The following is a 14,330-nucleotide window of genomic DNA, read 5'->3' on the forward strand; positions in this document are numbered from 1 at the left end:
CTGTACCAGGGGGTTGTAGAAGGGGGGGAGGCTGTATACAGGCTGTGTAACCTATTAAGGTGCACAGTCAGCGCTAGTAGGGGTCTCCCTTTACCTAAAAAGCGCTGTGTGTGGGTTGGCTCCAATCTCTGTGTCTCTCTTGCCATTCTTGGGGGGTGAAACTCTGTCTGCCCTCGTGTGTGTGTGTGTGTGGTGTCTGCGGTCTCCATTAAGCTATGTCCAGGGACTCTGTGTCATATGCTGCAGAGGATATGTCCTCTCAGGATGATCTCATTCCATGTAATCAGGATTGCACTGGTGTAGCATAGATACCAGCAAGGGAGCCTGAGTGGTTATCCTCTATCAAATATATGATTTCTACTAGGGTTGCACAGAATGAGTCTGCTACTCAGGATTTACAGAGCTCTATGGCAGTCTGGCCCAGTTCTGTTACCTCAGGGCCCCCCGCTGTATATTCACAAAAGCGTGCTCTTGCACACATTATGCAAGATGACACGGATACCGATTCTGACACTGAGGACGGTGATGGGGATGTGTTGAGGGGGGCCGCATCTCTTGCAAAAGGGGAGCAGTTGATGATAGAGGCCATTATGAATGTGTTGAATATTACTGATACAACACCTGTGCATTACTTCACTGAACATAAGAAAGCCTCGCTAACTTTCCCTGCGTCAAATGAATTAAATGCTATTTTTGAAAAAGCATGGGAAAACCCTGAGAAAAAATGCCAGATCCCTAAAAGGGTCCTGGTAGCGTTTCCTTTCCCTGTGGAGGATAGAAAAAAATGGGAAAACCCGCCCATTGTTGACGCGTCAGTATCCAGACTCTCAAAAAAGGTGGTTTTACCTGTTCCCGGATCCACCGCCTTGAAAGAGCCGGCTGATCGTAAAATTGATAATATGCACAAATCCATATACACGGCTTCAGGGACTATATTACGTCCCACTATTGCTAGTGCTTGGATTGGCAAAGCTATAGTAAAGTGGTCAGGAACATTACTTGAAGATTTGGATACAATGGATAAAAGTGACGTTGATTTGTTTTTACGTAACATTCAGGATTCTGCAGGATTTATGGTGGAATCCATGAAAGACCTGGGTTCCATGGCTGCAGGAATTTCTTCCATGTCTGTCTCAGCTCGTCGAGGACTGTGGCTGCGCCAGTGGTCTGCCAACGTGGAATCCAGGAGAGGTGTGGAGACCCTACCCTACACAGGTCAGGCTCTCTTTGGGAAAGCGTTAGATGCGTGGATCTCCACGGCTACAGCGGGTAAGTCACCTTTTCTTCCCTCAGCTGCACCTGCTACGAAAAAACTCTTTTCTCTATCGTCCTAGTGGATGCTGGGGTTCCTGAAAGGACCATGGGGAATAGCGGCTCCGCAGGAGACAGGGCACAAAAAGTAAAGCTTTTCCAGATCAGGTGGTGTGCACTGGCTCCTCCCCCTATGACCCTCCTCCAGACTCCAGTTAGATTTTTGTGCCCGGCCGAGAAGGGTGCAATCTAGGTGGCTCTCCTAAAGAGCTGCTTAGAAAAAGTTTAGCTTAGGTTTTTTATTTTACAGTGAGTCCTGCTGGCAACAGGATCACTGCAACGAGGGACTGAGGGGAGAAGAAGTGAACTCACCTGCGTGCAGGATGGATTGGCTTCTTGGCTACTGGACATCAGCTCCAGAGGGACGATCACAGGTACAGCCTGGATGGTCACCGGAGCCGCGCCGCCGGCCCCCTTGCAGATGCTGAAGTCAGAAGAGGTCCAAAATCGGCGGCTGAAGACTCCTGCAGTCTTCTAAAGGTAGCGCACAGCACTGCAGCTGTGCGCCATTTTCCTCTCAGCACACTTCACACGCAGTCACTGAGGGTGCAGGGCGCTGGGGGGGGGCGCCCTGGGAGGCAAATGTAACCTATATAAAGGCTAAAAATACCTCACATATAGCCCCCAGAGGCTATATGGAGATATTTAACCCCTGCCTGGATTCACAAAATAGCGGGAGACGAGCCCGCCGGAAAAGGGGCGGGGCCTATCTCCTCAGCACACGGCGCCATTTCCTCTCACAGCTCCGCTGGTCAGGACGGCTCCCAGGTCTCTCCCCTGCACTGCACTACAGAAACAGGGTAAAACAGAGAGGGGGGGCAAATTTATGGCGATATTTTTATATATATAAAGCAGCTATAAGGGAGCACTTATTATAAGGCTATCCCTGTTATATATAGCGCTTTTGGTGTGTGCTGGCAAACTCTCCCTCTGTCTCCCCAAAGGGCTAGTGGGTCCTGTCTTCGTTAGGAGCATTCCCTGTGTGTCTGCTGTGTGTCGGTACGTGTGTGTCGACATGTATGAGGACGATATTGGTGTGGAGGCGGAGCAATTGCCAAATATGAGGATGTCACCCCCTAGGGAGTCGACACCAGAATGGATGCCTTTATTTATGGAACTACGGGATAGTGTCAACACGCTAAAGCAGTCGTTTGACGACATGAGACGGCCGGACAATCAATTAGTGCCTGTCCAGGCGACTCAAACACCGTCAGGGGCTGTAAAACGCCCTTTGCCTCAGTCGGTCGACACAGACCCAGACACAGGCACTGACTCCAGTGGTGACGGTGACGAATCAACCGTATTTTCCAGTAGGGCCACACGTTATATGATTTTGGCAATGAAGGAGGCGTTACATTTAGCTGATACTACAGGTACCACTAAACAGGGTATTATGTGGGGTGTGAAAAAACTACCTATAGTTTTTCCTGAATCAGAAGAATTAAATGACGTGTGTAATGAAGCGTGGGTTGCTCCTGATAAAAAGCTGAAAATTTCAAAGAAATTATTGGCATTATACCCTTTCCCGCCAGAGGTTAGGGAGCGCTGGGAAACATCTCCTAGGGTGGACAAGGCGCTAACACGCTTATCTAAACAAGTGGCGTTACCCTCTCCTGAGACGGCCGCACTTAAAGATCCATCAGATAGGAGGATGGAAAATATCCAAAAAAGTATATACACACATGCAGGTGTTATACTACGACCAGCTATAGCGACTGCCTGGATGTGCAGTGCTGGGGTAGTTTGGTCAGAGTCCCTGATTGAAAATATTGATACCCTGGACAGGGACAATATTTTACTGTCGTTAGAACAAATAAAGGATGCATTTCTTTATATGCGTGATGCACAGAGGGATATCTGCACACTGGCATCACGGGTAAGTGCTATGTCCATTTCGGCCAGAAGAGCTTTATGGACGCGACAGTGGACAGGCGATGCGGATTCAAAACGGCATATGGAAGTTTTGCCGTATAAAGGGGAGGAGTTATTTGGAGTCGGTCTATCAGATTTGGTGGCCACGGCTACAGCCGGGAAATCCACCTTTCTACCTCAAGTCACTCCCCAACAGAAAAAGGCACCGACTTTTCAACCGCAGCCCTTTCGTTCCTTTAAAAATAAGAGAGCAAAGGGCTATTCATATCTGCCACGAGGCAGAGGTCGAGGGAAGAGACAGCAACAGGCAGCTCCTTCCCAGGAACAGAAGCCCTCCCCGGCTTCTACAAAAGCCTCAGCATGACGCTGGGGCTTCTCAAGCGGACTCGGGGACGGTGGGCGGTCGTCTCAAAAATTACAGCGCGCAGTGGGCTCACTCGCAAGTAGATCCCTGGATCCTGCAGATAATATCTCAGGGGTACAGGTTGGAATTAGAGACAGATCCACCTCGCCGTTTCCTGAAGTCTGCTTTACCAACGTCCCCCTCCGAAAGGGAGACAGTTTTGGAAGCCATTCACAAGCTGTACTCTCAGCAGGTGATAGTCAAGGTACCTCTTCTACAACAAGGGAAGGGGTATTATTCCACTCTTTTTGTGGTACCGAAGCCGGATGGCTCGGTAAGGCCTATTCTAAATCTGAAGTCCTTGAACCTGTACATAAAGAAGTTCAAGTTCAAAATGGAGTCACTCAGAGCAGTGATAGCGAACCTGGAAGAGGGGGATTTTATGGTATCCTTGGACATCAAGGATGCGTATCTCCACGTTCCAATTTCCTAGGGATGATTCTGGACACGGTTCAGAAAAAGGTTTTTCTCCCGGAGGAAAAAGCCAAGGAGTTATCCGAGCTTGTCAGGAACCTCCTAAAACCAGGAAAGGTGTCTGTACATCAATGCACAAGAGTCCTGGGAAAAATGGTGGCTTCTTACGAAGCAATTCCATTCGGCAGATTCCACGCAAGAATTTTCCAAAGGGATCTGTTGGACAAATGGTCAGGGTCGCATCTTCAGATGCACCTGCGGATAACCCTGTCTCCAAGGACAAGGGTGTCTCTTCTGTGGTGGTTGCAGAGTGCTCATCTATTGGAGGGCCGCAGATTCGGCATACAGGATTGGATCCTGGTGACCACGGACGCCAGCCTGAGAGGCTGGGGAGCAGTCACACAAGGAAGAAACTTCCAGGGAGTATGGACGAGCCTGGAAACGTCTCTTCACATAAACATTCTGGAACTAAGAGCAATCTACAATGCTCTAAGCCAGGCAGAACCTCTGCTTCAGGGAAAACCGGTGTTGATCCAGTCGGACAACATCACGGCAGTCGCCCATGTGAACAGACAGGGCGGCACAAGAAGCAGGAGTGCAATGGCAGAAGCTGCAAGGATTCTTCGCTGGGCAGAGAATCATGTGATAGCACTGTCAGCAGTGTTCATCCCGGGAGTGGACAACTGGGAAGCAGACTTCCTCAGCAGACACGATCTTCACCCGGGAGAGTGGGGACTTCGTCCAGAAGTCTTCCACATGCTGGTAACCCGTTGGGAAAGACCAATGGTGGATATGATGGCGTCTCGCCTCAACAAAAAACTGGACAGGTATTGCGCCAGGTCAAGAGATCCGCAGGCAATAGCTGTGGACGCGCTGGTAACGCCTTGGGTGTACCAGTCGGTGTATGTGTTTCCTCCTCTGCCTCTCATACCAAAAGTATTGAGAATTATACGGCAAAGAGGCGTAAGAACGATACTAGTGGTTCCGGATTGGCCAAGAAGGACTTGGTACCCGGAACTTCAAGAGATGATCACGGAAGATCCGTGGCCTCTACCTCTAAGGAGGGACTTGCTTCAGCAGGGTCCCTGTCTGTTTCAAGACTTACCGCGGCTGCGTTTGACGGCATGGCGGTTGAACGCCGGATCCTAAAGGAAAAAGGCATGCCGGAAGAAGTCATTCCTACTTTGATTAAAGCAAGGAAGGAAGTAACCGTGCAACATTATCACCGAATTTGGCGAAAATATGTTGCGTGGTGCGAAGATCGGAGTGCTCCGACGGAGGAATTTCAACTGGGTCGATTCCTACATTTCCTGCAATCAGGATTGTCTATGGGTCTCAAATTGGGATCTATTAAGGTTCAAATTTCGGCCCTGTCGATTTTCTTTCAAAAAGAATTGGCTTCAGTCCCTGAAGTCCAGACCTTTGTTAAGGGAGTGCTGCATATACAGCCTCCTGTGGTGCCTCCAGTGGCACCGTGGGATCTCAATGTGGTTTTGGACTTTCTAAAATCTCATTGGTTTGAACCACTAAAAAAGGTGGATTTGAAATATCTCACATGGAAAGTGACCATGCTTCTAGCCCTGGCTTCGGCCAGGAGAGTGTCAGAACTGGCAGCTTTATCTTACAAAAGCCCATATCTGATTTTCCATTCGGACAGGGCAGAACTGCGGACTCGTCCGCATTTTCTCCCTAAGGTGGTGTCAGCATTTCATCTGAACCAGCCTATTGTAGTGCCTGCGGCTACAAGTGACTTGGAGGACTCCAAGTTACTGGACGTTGTCAGAGCATTAAAAATATATATTGCAAGGACAGCTGGAGTCAGAAAATCTGACTCGTTGTTTATATTGTATGCACCCAACAAGATGGGTGCTCCTGCGTCTAAGCAGACGATTGCTCGTTGGATCTGTAGCACAATCCAACTTGCACATTCTGTGGCAGGCCTGCCACAGCCTAAATCTGTAAAGGCCCACTCCACAAGGAAGGTGGGCTCATCTTGGGCGGCTGCCCGAGGGGTCTCGGCATTACAACTTTGCCGAGCAGCTACGTGGTCAGGGGAGAACACGTTTGTAAAATTTTACAAATTTGATACTCTGGCTAAGGAGGACCTGGAGTTCTCTCATTCGGTGCTGCAGAGTCATCCGCACTCTCCCGCCCGTTTGGGAGCTTTGGTATAATCCCCATGGTCCTTTCAGGAACCCCAGCATCCACTAGGACGATAGAGAAAATAAGATTTTACTTACCGATAAATCTATTTCTCGGAGTCCGTAGTGGATGCTGGGCGCCCATCCCAAGTGCGGATTATCTGCAATAATTGTACATAGTTATTGTTAACAAATTCGGGTTATTGTTGAAGGAAGCCATCTTTCAGAGGCTCCGCTGTTATCATACTGTTAACTGGGTTTAGATCACAAGTTGTACGGTGTGATTGGTGTGGCTGGTATGAGTCTTACCCGGGATTCAAAATCCTCCCTTATTGTGTACGCTCGTCCGGGCACAGTACCTAACTGGAGTCTGGAGGAGGGTCATAGGGGGAGGAGCCAGTGCACACCACCTGATCTGGAAAAGCTTTACTTTTTGTGCCCTGTCTCCTGCGGAGCCGCTATTCCCCATGGTCCTTTCAGGAACCCCAGCATCCACTACGGACTCCGAGAAATAGATTTATCGGTAAGTAAAATCTTATTTTCTTCAACTGCATCACAGCCCTTTCGGGCTGCCAAGCCACGAACGGCCAGACCGTCCAACACGGTTTCTTTAGGGGAGGTCGGCCCAAATCCAAGAAACCTGCTGTGGCCGGTTCCCAGGAACAGAAACCTGCTTCAGGTACGCTGAAGTCCTCCGCATGATGGTGGACTGCACGCCCCGGAGGTGGGGCCGGTGGGGGCGAGACTCTGGCATTTCTGTCACGTCTGGGTGTTGTCTGGCCTGGATCCCTGGTTGCAAGATATCGTGTCCCAGGGGTACAGGCTGGAATTTCAAGATCTTCCTCCTCACCGATTATTCAAATCAGGCTTGCCAGCTTTGCTGGCAGACAGGTATGTCCTGCTGGCAGCCGTCCAGAAGTTGGTAGAGGCACAGGTTATTTTACCGTCCCTCCTCATCTGAAAAACAAAGGTTACTATTCGAACCTTTTCGTGGTACCGAAACTGGATGGTTCGGTCAGGCCCATTCTGAACCTAAAATCGCTAAATCCCTTTCTGAAGGAGTTCAAGATGAAGTCTCTAAGGGCGGTGATATCAGGTCTGGAAGAGGGGGAATTCCTGGTATCCCTGGATATCAAGGATGTGTACCTCCACATTCCGATTTGGTCGCCGCATCAGGCTTATCTCCGATTCGCACTGTTGGACTGTCACTATCCGTTCCAGGCTCTGCCATTTGGCCTCTCCACAGCACTGAGGGTATTCACCAAGGTGATGGCGGAAATTATGGTTCTCCTCCGCAGACAGGGGGTGAACATAATTCCATATCTGGACGATCTGCTGATAAAGGCATCGTCCAAGGAGAAGCTGTTACAGTCAATCCTTCTCACCACCCACCTGCTCAGGGAACACGGTTGGATCCTGAATCTTCCAAAATCAAATTTTTAACCAACAAGGAGGTTGTCCTTTCTGGGAATGATCCTCGACACGGAAGTGCAGAGGGTGTTTCGTCCAGAGGAAAAGCGTTGGTGATACAAACAATGGTCCGGGATGTCCTGAAGCCAGCCCGTGTGTCAGTTCATCAGTGCATTCGCCTTACGAGGCTCTACAGTACGGGAGGTTTCATGCTCGATCCTTCCAACTGGATCTCCTGGACAAGTGGTCGGGATCCCATCTACATATGCACCAGGGGATACGTCTGTCACCAAAGGCCAGGATTTCACTCCTCTGGTAGTTGCAACTACCTCACATTCTGGAGGGCCGCAAGTTCGGGATTCGGGAATGGATCCTTCTTACCACGGATGCAAGTCTCCGGGGCTGGGGCGCAGTCACTGAAGGGGAGACCTTCCAAGGAAGGTGGTCAAGTCTGGAAGCCGGCCTGCCGATAAACACTCTAGAACTAAGAGCCGTCTACAATTGTCTTCTCCAAGCGGCCCATCTTCTTGGAAATCGGGCCATTCAAGTGCAGTCGGACAATGTAGCGACAGTGGCTTACATCAACCGACAGGGCGGAATGAAGAGCAGAGCTGCAATGTCAGAGGTATCAAGAAGCATCCTCTGGGCAGAAAAACACGCGTTGGCGCTGTCAGCAATCTTCATTCCGGGAGCAGACAACTGGGAAGCGGACTCCCTCAGCAGAAACGATCTCCATCCAGGAGAGTGGGGACTCCATCCGGAGGTGTTCACGGAGGTAACAGATTTTTGGGGTGTACCTCAAATCGACATGATGGCCTCTCATCTCAACTAGAAGCTTCGGCGATATTGTTCCAGGTCGAGGGTCCCGCAGGCAGTGGCGGTGGACGCCCTGGTGACTCCTTGGGTTTTCCAGTCGGTGTACGTGTTACACCACTCTCACTCATTCCAAGAGTGCTAAAGCTCATAAGGAGAACAAGGGTTCAAGCGATCCTAATTGCTCCAGACTGGCCAGAAGGTCTTGGTACGCAGATCTACTGCTAGAAGAGCCGAGGCCTCTTCCTCTTCGGGAGGACCTGCTGCAGCAGGGGCCGTTCGCCTATCAAGACTTACCGCGGCTGCGTTTGACGGCATGGAGGTTGAATGCCAGATACTAGTTTGGAAGGGCATTCCGAACAAGGTTATTCCTACCCTGATACAGGCTAGCAAAGGAGTTATGTCCAAACATTACCATCGTATTTGGTAAAAATATGTATCTTGGTGTGAGTCCAAGAAGTTTCCTACGGTGGAGTTTCAACTGGGACGTTTTCTCCTCTTCCTGCAAGCAGGTGTGGCTATGGGCCTGAGGTTGGGATCCATAAAGGCCCAAATTTCGGCCCTATCCATTTTCTTCCAGAAACAGTTGGCTGCCCTCCCTGAAGTTCAGACTTTTTTGAAGGGAGTTCTGCACATCCAACCTCCCTTTGTGCCGCCTACGGCGCCCTGGGATCTTAACGTGGTGTCGCAGTTCCTCCAGTCGGACTGGTTTGAGCCTCTATAGGAGGTTGAGGTCAAGTTTCTCACGTGGAAGGCTGTCACTTTGTTGGCCTTAGCTTCTGCTAGACGGGTGTCGGAGTTGGGGGCTTTGTCCTGTAGAAGCCCATACTTGATCTTCCATGAAGATAGGGCTGAGTTTCAAACACGTCAGCAGTTTCTTCCGAAGGTTGTGTCGGCATTTCATATCACCAACTTATTGTGCCAGTTGCGACTGACTCCTTAAATGTTGTAAGGACTCTAAAAATCTATGTGAGGAGGACTGCTCGTCACAGGAAGTCGGACTCGCTGTTTGTCCTGTATGATCCCAAGAAACTTTGGTGTTCTGCTTCTAAGCAGACAATCTCTCGCTGGATCAGGTTCACTATCCAGCATGCGTATTCTACAGCGGGATTACCATGTCCTACGTCTGTTAAGGCCCACTCTACTCGTAAGGTGAGGTCTTCCTGGGCGGCTGCCCGGGGTGTCTCGACGTTACAACTTTGCCGAGCGGCTACTTGGTCTGTGTCGAACACGTTTGCAAAGTTCTACAAGTTCGATACTTTGGCCGCTGAGGACCTGAAGTTTGGTCAATCAGTTCTGCAGGAGCCTCCGCACTCTCCCTCTCGTTCTGGGAGCTTTGGTACATCCCCAGTACAACTTTGTTTTAGTTGAGTACTGCATTGTTGCTTGGGTAAGTAATGTTTCAGTGGTTGCTGAGTTTCAAGCTAGTTAGCTTGGTTTGCCTTGTATGTGTGAGCTGGTATGAATCTCGCCCCTATCCGTGTAAAATCCTTCTCTCAAAGATGTCCGTCTCCTCGGGCACAGTTTCTAGACTGGGTCTGGTAGGAGGGGCATAGAGGGAGGAGCCAGCCCACACTATCAAACTCTTAAAGTGCCAATGGCTCCTGGTGGACCCGTCTATACCGCATGGTACTGATGTAGACTCCAGCATCCTCTACGGATAATGAGAAAAAGATTTACCGGTAGGTAACCAAAATCCTATTTTCGGGGGTTTATAAAAAGACCTATTGACTTGAACATGACATCTAAACTCTGCTTCTATGTTCTGTTAGAGGTTATGTGTGCGGATTAGAGTCTATGGGTGACCCCTGTCCTATCTGCAACGGTTTTATATATACCTGCCTATCCGTATTCAGGAGTCGGCCATTGCGGGTCCTCTGTCCACCGCTGGCTCCTTCGTAACATCCGGTTTCCCCAGAGCAGTGTGAAAGTCTACTCACTCCACCCCATTGTAACCCCCCTTCCCCCATCCACCCATAAGGGGCGGAGCGAGCAGTCTGGTAAAGGATATTTATACACTATTAATAAGTGTCTGTCTATAGTTTATAGAGCCAGAGAAGATGATAGTAGTATTAGTAGTATTACTACTGCTATTAACATATCTTGGTACCACTATACTCTGTAGTGCTTAGGAGGCTCACCCTTAGAGGCTAGGGGCAGGATTTAATGAAGTCCGAGTTGAACGGCCGTGTGGAATGCCGGCTGTACTCTGCCTTTTTTTTTTTTTTTTTTTAAAGGGGCAGTCATTTGCAAGACATGGTTTAGCCATGTAAATTATTAATAACAACGCCCGAGTTCAGCTGCCATCCCGCACGGTCGCTGAACTCGGACTTTATTACACCCCGCCCTAGTTTTGCACACTGGACACACTAACTAATATAATAATAATATCTATAGAGCATTTTTTATCCCAGTAGTACTCTAAGTGCTTCACATTTACATTTAAGAACACCAGGAAAGATAACTTTAAGCATTTGGGATGTATTTTTTTTAGGAACTTCAGGGACAAGTCTTGAGTCTATTTTAGAAGGATTCTAGAGTGGGGGCCTCTCGCATTGTGCAGGGCAGCGAGTTCCACAGAGTCGGAGCCACAAAGCTAAAAGATCAACCCCCAGATGAATTCAGGGAGATTCTAGGTACTCTTATAGTAGTCCTTCATCTACAGATCGCAGCGATTGTGAGGGACAATAAAGCAGCAGAAACTACTGTGTCCCCCCCCCCCCCCGTTAGATGAGTTCCCCTCCAGTGTGATACGTAGTTGGGTACCGCTGACAATTTGGTTTTGCTTACAGGAGCAGACGACGTTTATCTGCGTCTGTATCGCCGAGTTCCTGTCGCTGTACGAGACCGAGCGCTTGATCCAAGAGTTGGCAAAGTGTAAGATAGACACCCACAACATCATCGTCAACCAGCTGGTATTTCCCGAGCCAGAGAAGCCGTGCAGGATGTGCGAGGCCAGACACAAGATCCAGTCCAAGTACCTGGACCAGGTATACAGGTGGAAGGAGTGGGACGGCGCGGGGGAGGGGGCGGCGACAGAAAGGAGGTGGTAGGAATCGACATAGGGCGTTATTCAGTAAGGATTGCAGGTTCTGCTAAAAAAAAAGCTGAATCTGCAATCCGTTCTATTGCAAGCTGAATGGCCTGCCCAGCGGCTGCAAACGCAACTGTGGACGACCCCCTGCAGCCGCAGCTGTGCTTCGTATACAAGCGGTCCACCGCCATTTTTCCCATCGAAGTAACGCAGCCGACCCGTCACCGGTTTTCCCTCCCCTGCCATCCCCGCAACGGCCCGTCGCCCCCTACCCCCCGCCCCCCCCCCCCCCCCCCCCCAGCGAACGAACGCCTCTGTCTGTCAATCATTGCGAACCGAACACATTCAGCGGGCGTGCATGTGTAGGACAGAACCTGCTTAGTGACGCCGACAACGGGGATTTTGCAGCGATGCGGCCTGAATAATTATCCCCATAGTCAACAGGTGGAGAATAGTAGACAGAGGAAGGATAGAGATGGGTGATGCAGTTGGCTGAAGGGATGGGGAGCAGCAGCAGAGAAACATGGGGCAAGAATCAGGGATGGGAGCTGCTGGCAGGACAGGTGGTGGCAGGATGCAGAGGCTTCTGGGAAGAGAGACTAGCCACAACGCTCTGACCAATATGGTCCCATATAGTGATCTGGCTGTTCGGCTGCCAGAACAGAGATTTGGGCATATTGGTCTCTAGGTATCACTTTACCATGCAACACACCCCAAGGTGCTGCAAACAAGAGGTCTGTAGTGCTCCTTCTAAGACCAATGGTGGTGCGGTTGTGTCTATGTTCCCTTCGTGATCAGGACCAGGAAGTGACAGCACGAGAGGGCAGTAGAAAACTTCCGCCCTAACAGCGCCTAAATGTTTTCTCCATTCGTTTGAGGTTATTTTGTTTTTTCTATGCGCCATTAGACCCTTGCGGGCTTGGTGTCTCGCTCCGCTCGCCACAGGTTACTATTCCAGAGAGTTTGTGACATGGACCCAGGGGCTTATGGGAAAGGTCCTCTCCACGAAGGGAAACTAGACGCTACCGTGATGGTGCAGGCAGGGGTGAACGATATGATAAGTAGTACCATTCTCCTACCACTAGGTGGCACACATAGCAAGGCGGTGAGTGTAACTGACTGATACAATTCCTATTCTCTTAGATGGAGGATCTCTATGAAGATTTCCATATTGTGAAGCTTCCTCTTCTCCCACATGAAGTCCGGGGTGCAGAAAATGTCAACACCTTTTCCAACCTCCTCCTGGAGCCGTACAGCCCCCCCAGCGAGAAGTGAGGTGACAGGGGCTGGGCGGGTACCCCACCGTTTCATAAGCACTACAGAGGCCAGCAAGACAGACACCACCTCTCCAGCTGACAGACCAGGTTTTTCCATCCCAAAGCCTCCTGTCACCCCCCAAACTCTTACTTTTGGGAAGGGCTTATTTATTTTTGGATTTTGGGGAACAAGTCGCTTTGTCCCTCTCACTCCGATCTCTCCTTGTTTTCTTGGTCTGTTCTGTCTCCCTCCCTTGTTATCTGTCTATTTGTCTCATATTTTCACTGACTCATGAGTATGACACAACATATATCAGTAAAGAGCATGACCACCACCAGAACTGTAGTTACAGTATACGCCGTATACAGTCCTCCCTTCCATAATAAACACATTCTGTAGTGCTCTGCGACTCGAGCGACTATTAAATTCTGTTTATAAAAAACCTTAAACTGTTGTGTGATCATTATTGGGGTGTTATACAGGATGGGGTGACCATTATGTGTGTATTATACAGGGCCGTTTGATCGTTATATCTGTACTAGGTGATTCATCGCGCCCTACGGGCTACACCCCCTTAACCCTTGCATGCCCTTGTGGCGTGCAATATTTGTATTATGTGGAGTATTACCTCCAATCATAATTGTGTGAGTGGTTAAATATTGCACGGACAAAGGGCATGCGATGGTTAAGGGGTCGTAGCCCCTTGCAACGGCGTGAACAGTGCACGCAGAGCCTGATGAATCACCTAGTAGGTGCTGTGGTTGTGGGATTGGTGGGTGCGGGGGAGACGCGGATGGGGGAGGGTGGGGGAGGGGCGGTTGCGGGGGTACCGCGGGTGGGGGAAGGGCTGGTGCGGTGGTGCCAAAGGTGGGGGAGGGGCGGGTGCTGCGGGTGGAGGTCTGCAGGCACTGTGGGTGCCGCGGGTGGGGGAGGGGTAGGTATGGGTCTAGAGCCAGCGCAGGTGGGGGAGGGGGGAGAGTGGGGGTGCCGCGGGTGGGGGAGGGGCGGGTAATGCTTCTCCTCCTGGAAGCAGGTAAGCTGCTGTCCTCCCTTTGGCAGTGGCTCTCACAGAGACTCGCACAGCAGCCAGTCACTATCGTTAGCGCCGGTGTCCCAACGCGCCGCATTACAGGGAAGAAGATGCACTCAATAAACTACAGCTCCCAGCAGGCCTTAGCGCCGGAATACTTTGGCGCTAAGGACTGCTGGGAGCTGTAGTTTATTTAGTGCGTCTACATCCTGTAATGCGGCGCGTTGGGACACCGGCGCTAACAATAGTGACTGGCTGACAGAACTGACTGACTCGCTGAATCAAGGTAACAGTGACACTGCACACCCACTGCACTGCACAGCACTGTCACCTTTTACATTGATTCAGCGTCCACACATTACCCTCCGCGATATCACCCACTCTATCCGTTGCATTAGCCGTCTCGGGGCTTCCAGGCCGGCAGCCCAGGTGCTGTGTAGCGGAGTCAGGGCCTCTGGGGATCTGGGCGCTGCTGTGGCGGGGAGGCACTTCTGTGACATCACGCGCAGAGGAGGCTCCGGGGCTCAGAGAGTATGTGGCGCAGGGAGGGCTATGAAAGCCTTCCGCTGCGCCGATTTCATACACATCTATGCCGGTGGCCGCAGGAGCTTTTGTTCCACCTGCGCCGTGGCTAGGGAGTGGGGA

The 14,330-nt window shown here is 50.5% G+C and overlaps 1 protein-coding gene across 1 annotated transcript in view; it reads left to right on the forward strand.

Moving 5' to 3' along the window:
- The window catches only part of GET3 (guided entry of tail-anchored proteins factor 3, ATPase), a 33,753-nt gene extending 20,649 nt beyond the window's left edge, over positions 1-13,104 (forward strand). Inside the window, exons 6-7 of the mRNA XM_063931183.1 lie at positions 11,157-11,354; positions 12,542-13,104. Of these exons, the coding sequence (XP_063787253.1) occupies positions 11,157-11,354; positions 12,542-12,673 (330 nt within the window). The 3' untranslated portion in view covers positions 12,674-13,104. The remainder of the gene's footprint in view (positions 1-11,156; positions 11,355-12,541) is intronic.
- Positions 13,105-14,330: the final 1,226 nt, after the last annotated feature.

The sequence above is a fragment of the Pseudophryne corroboree genome, chromosome 6 (assembly GCF_028390025.1).
Source record: "Pseudophryne corroboree isolate aPseCor3 chromosome 6, aPseCor3.hap2, whole genome shotgun sequence".
In the NCBI taxonomy this organism is placed as follows: Eukaryota; Metazoa; Chordata; class Amphibia; order Anura; family Myobatrachidae; genus Pseudophryne; species Pseudophryne corroboree.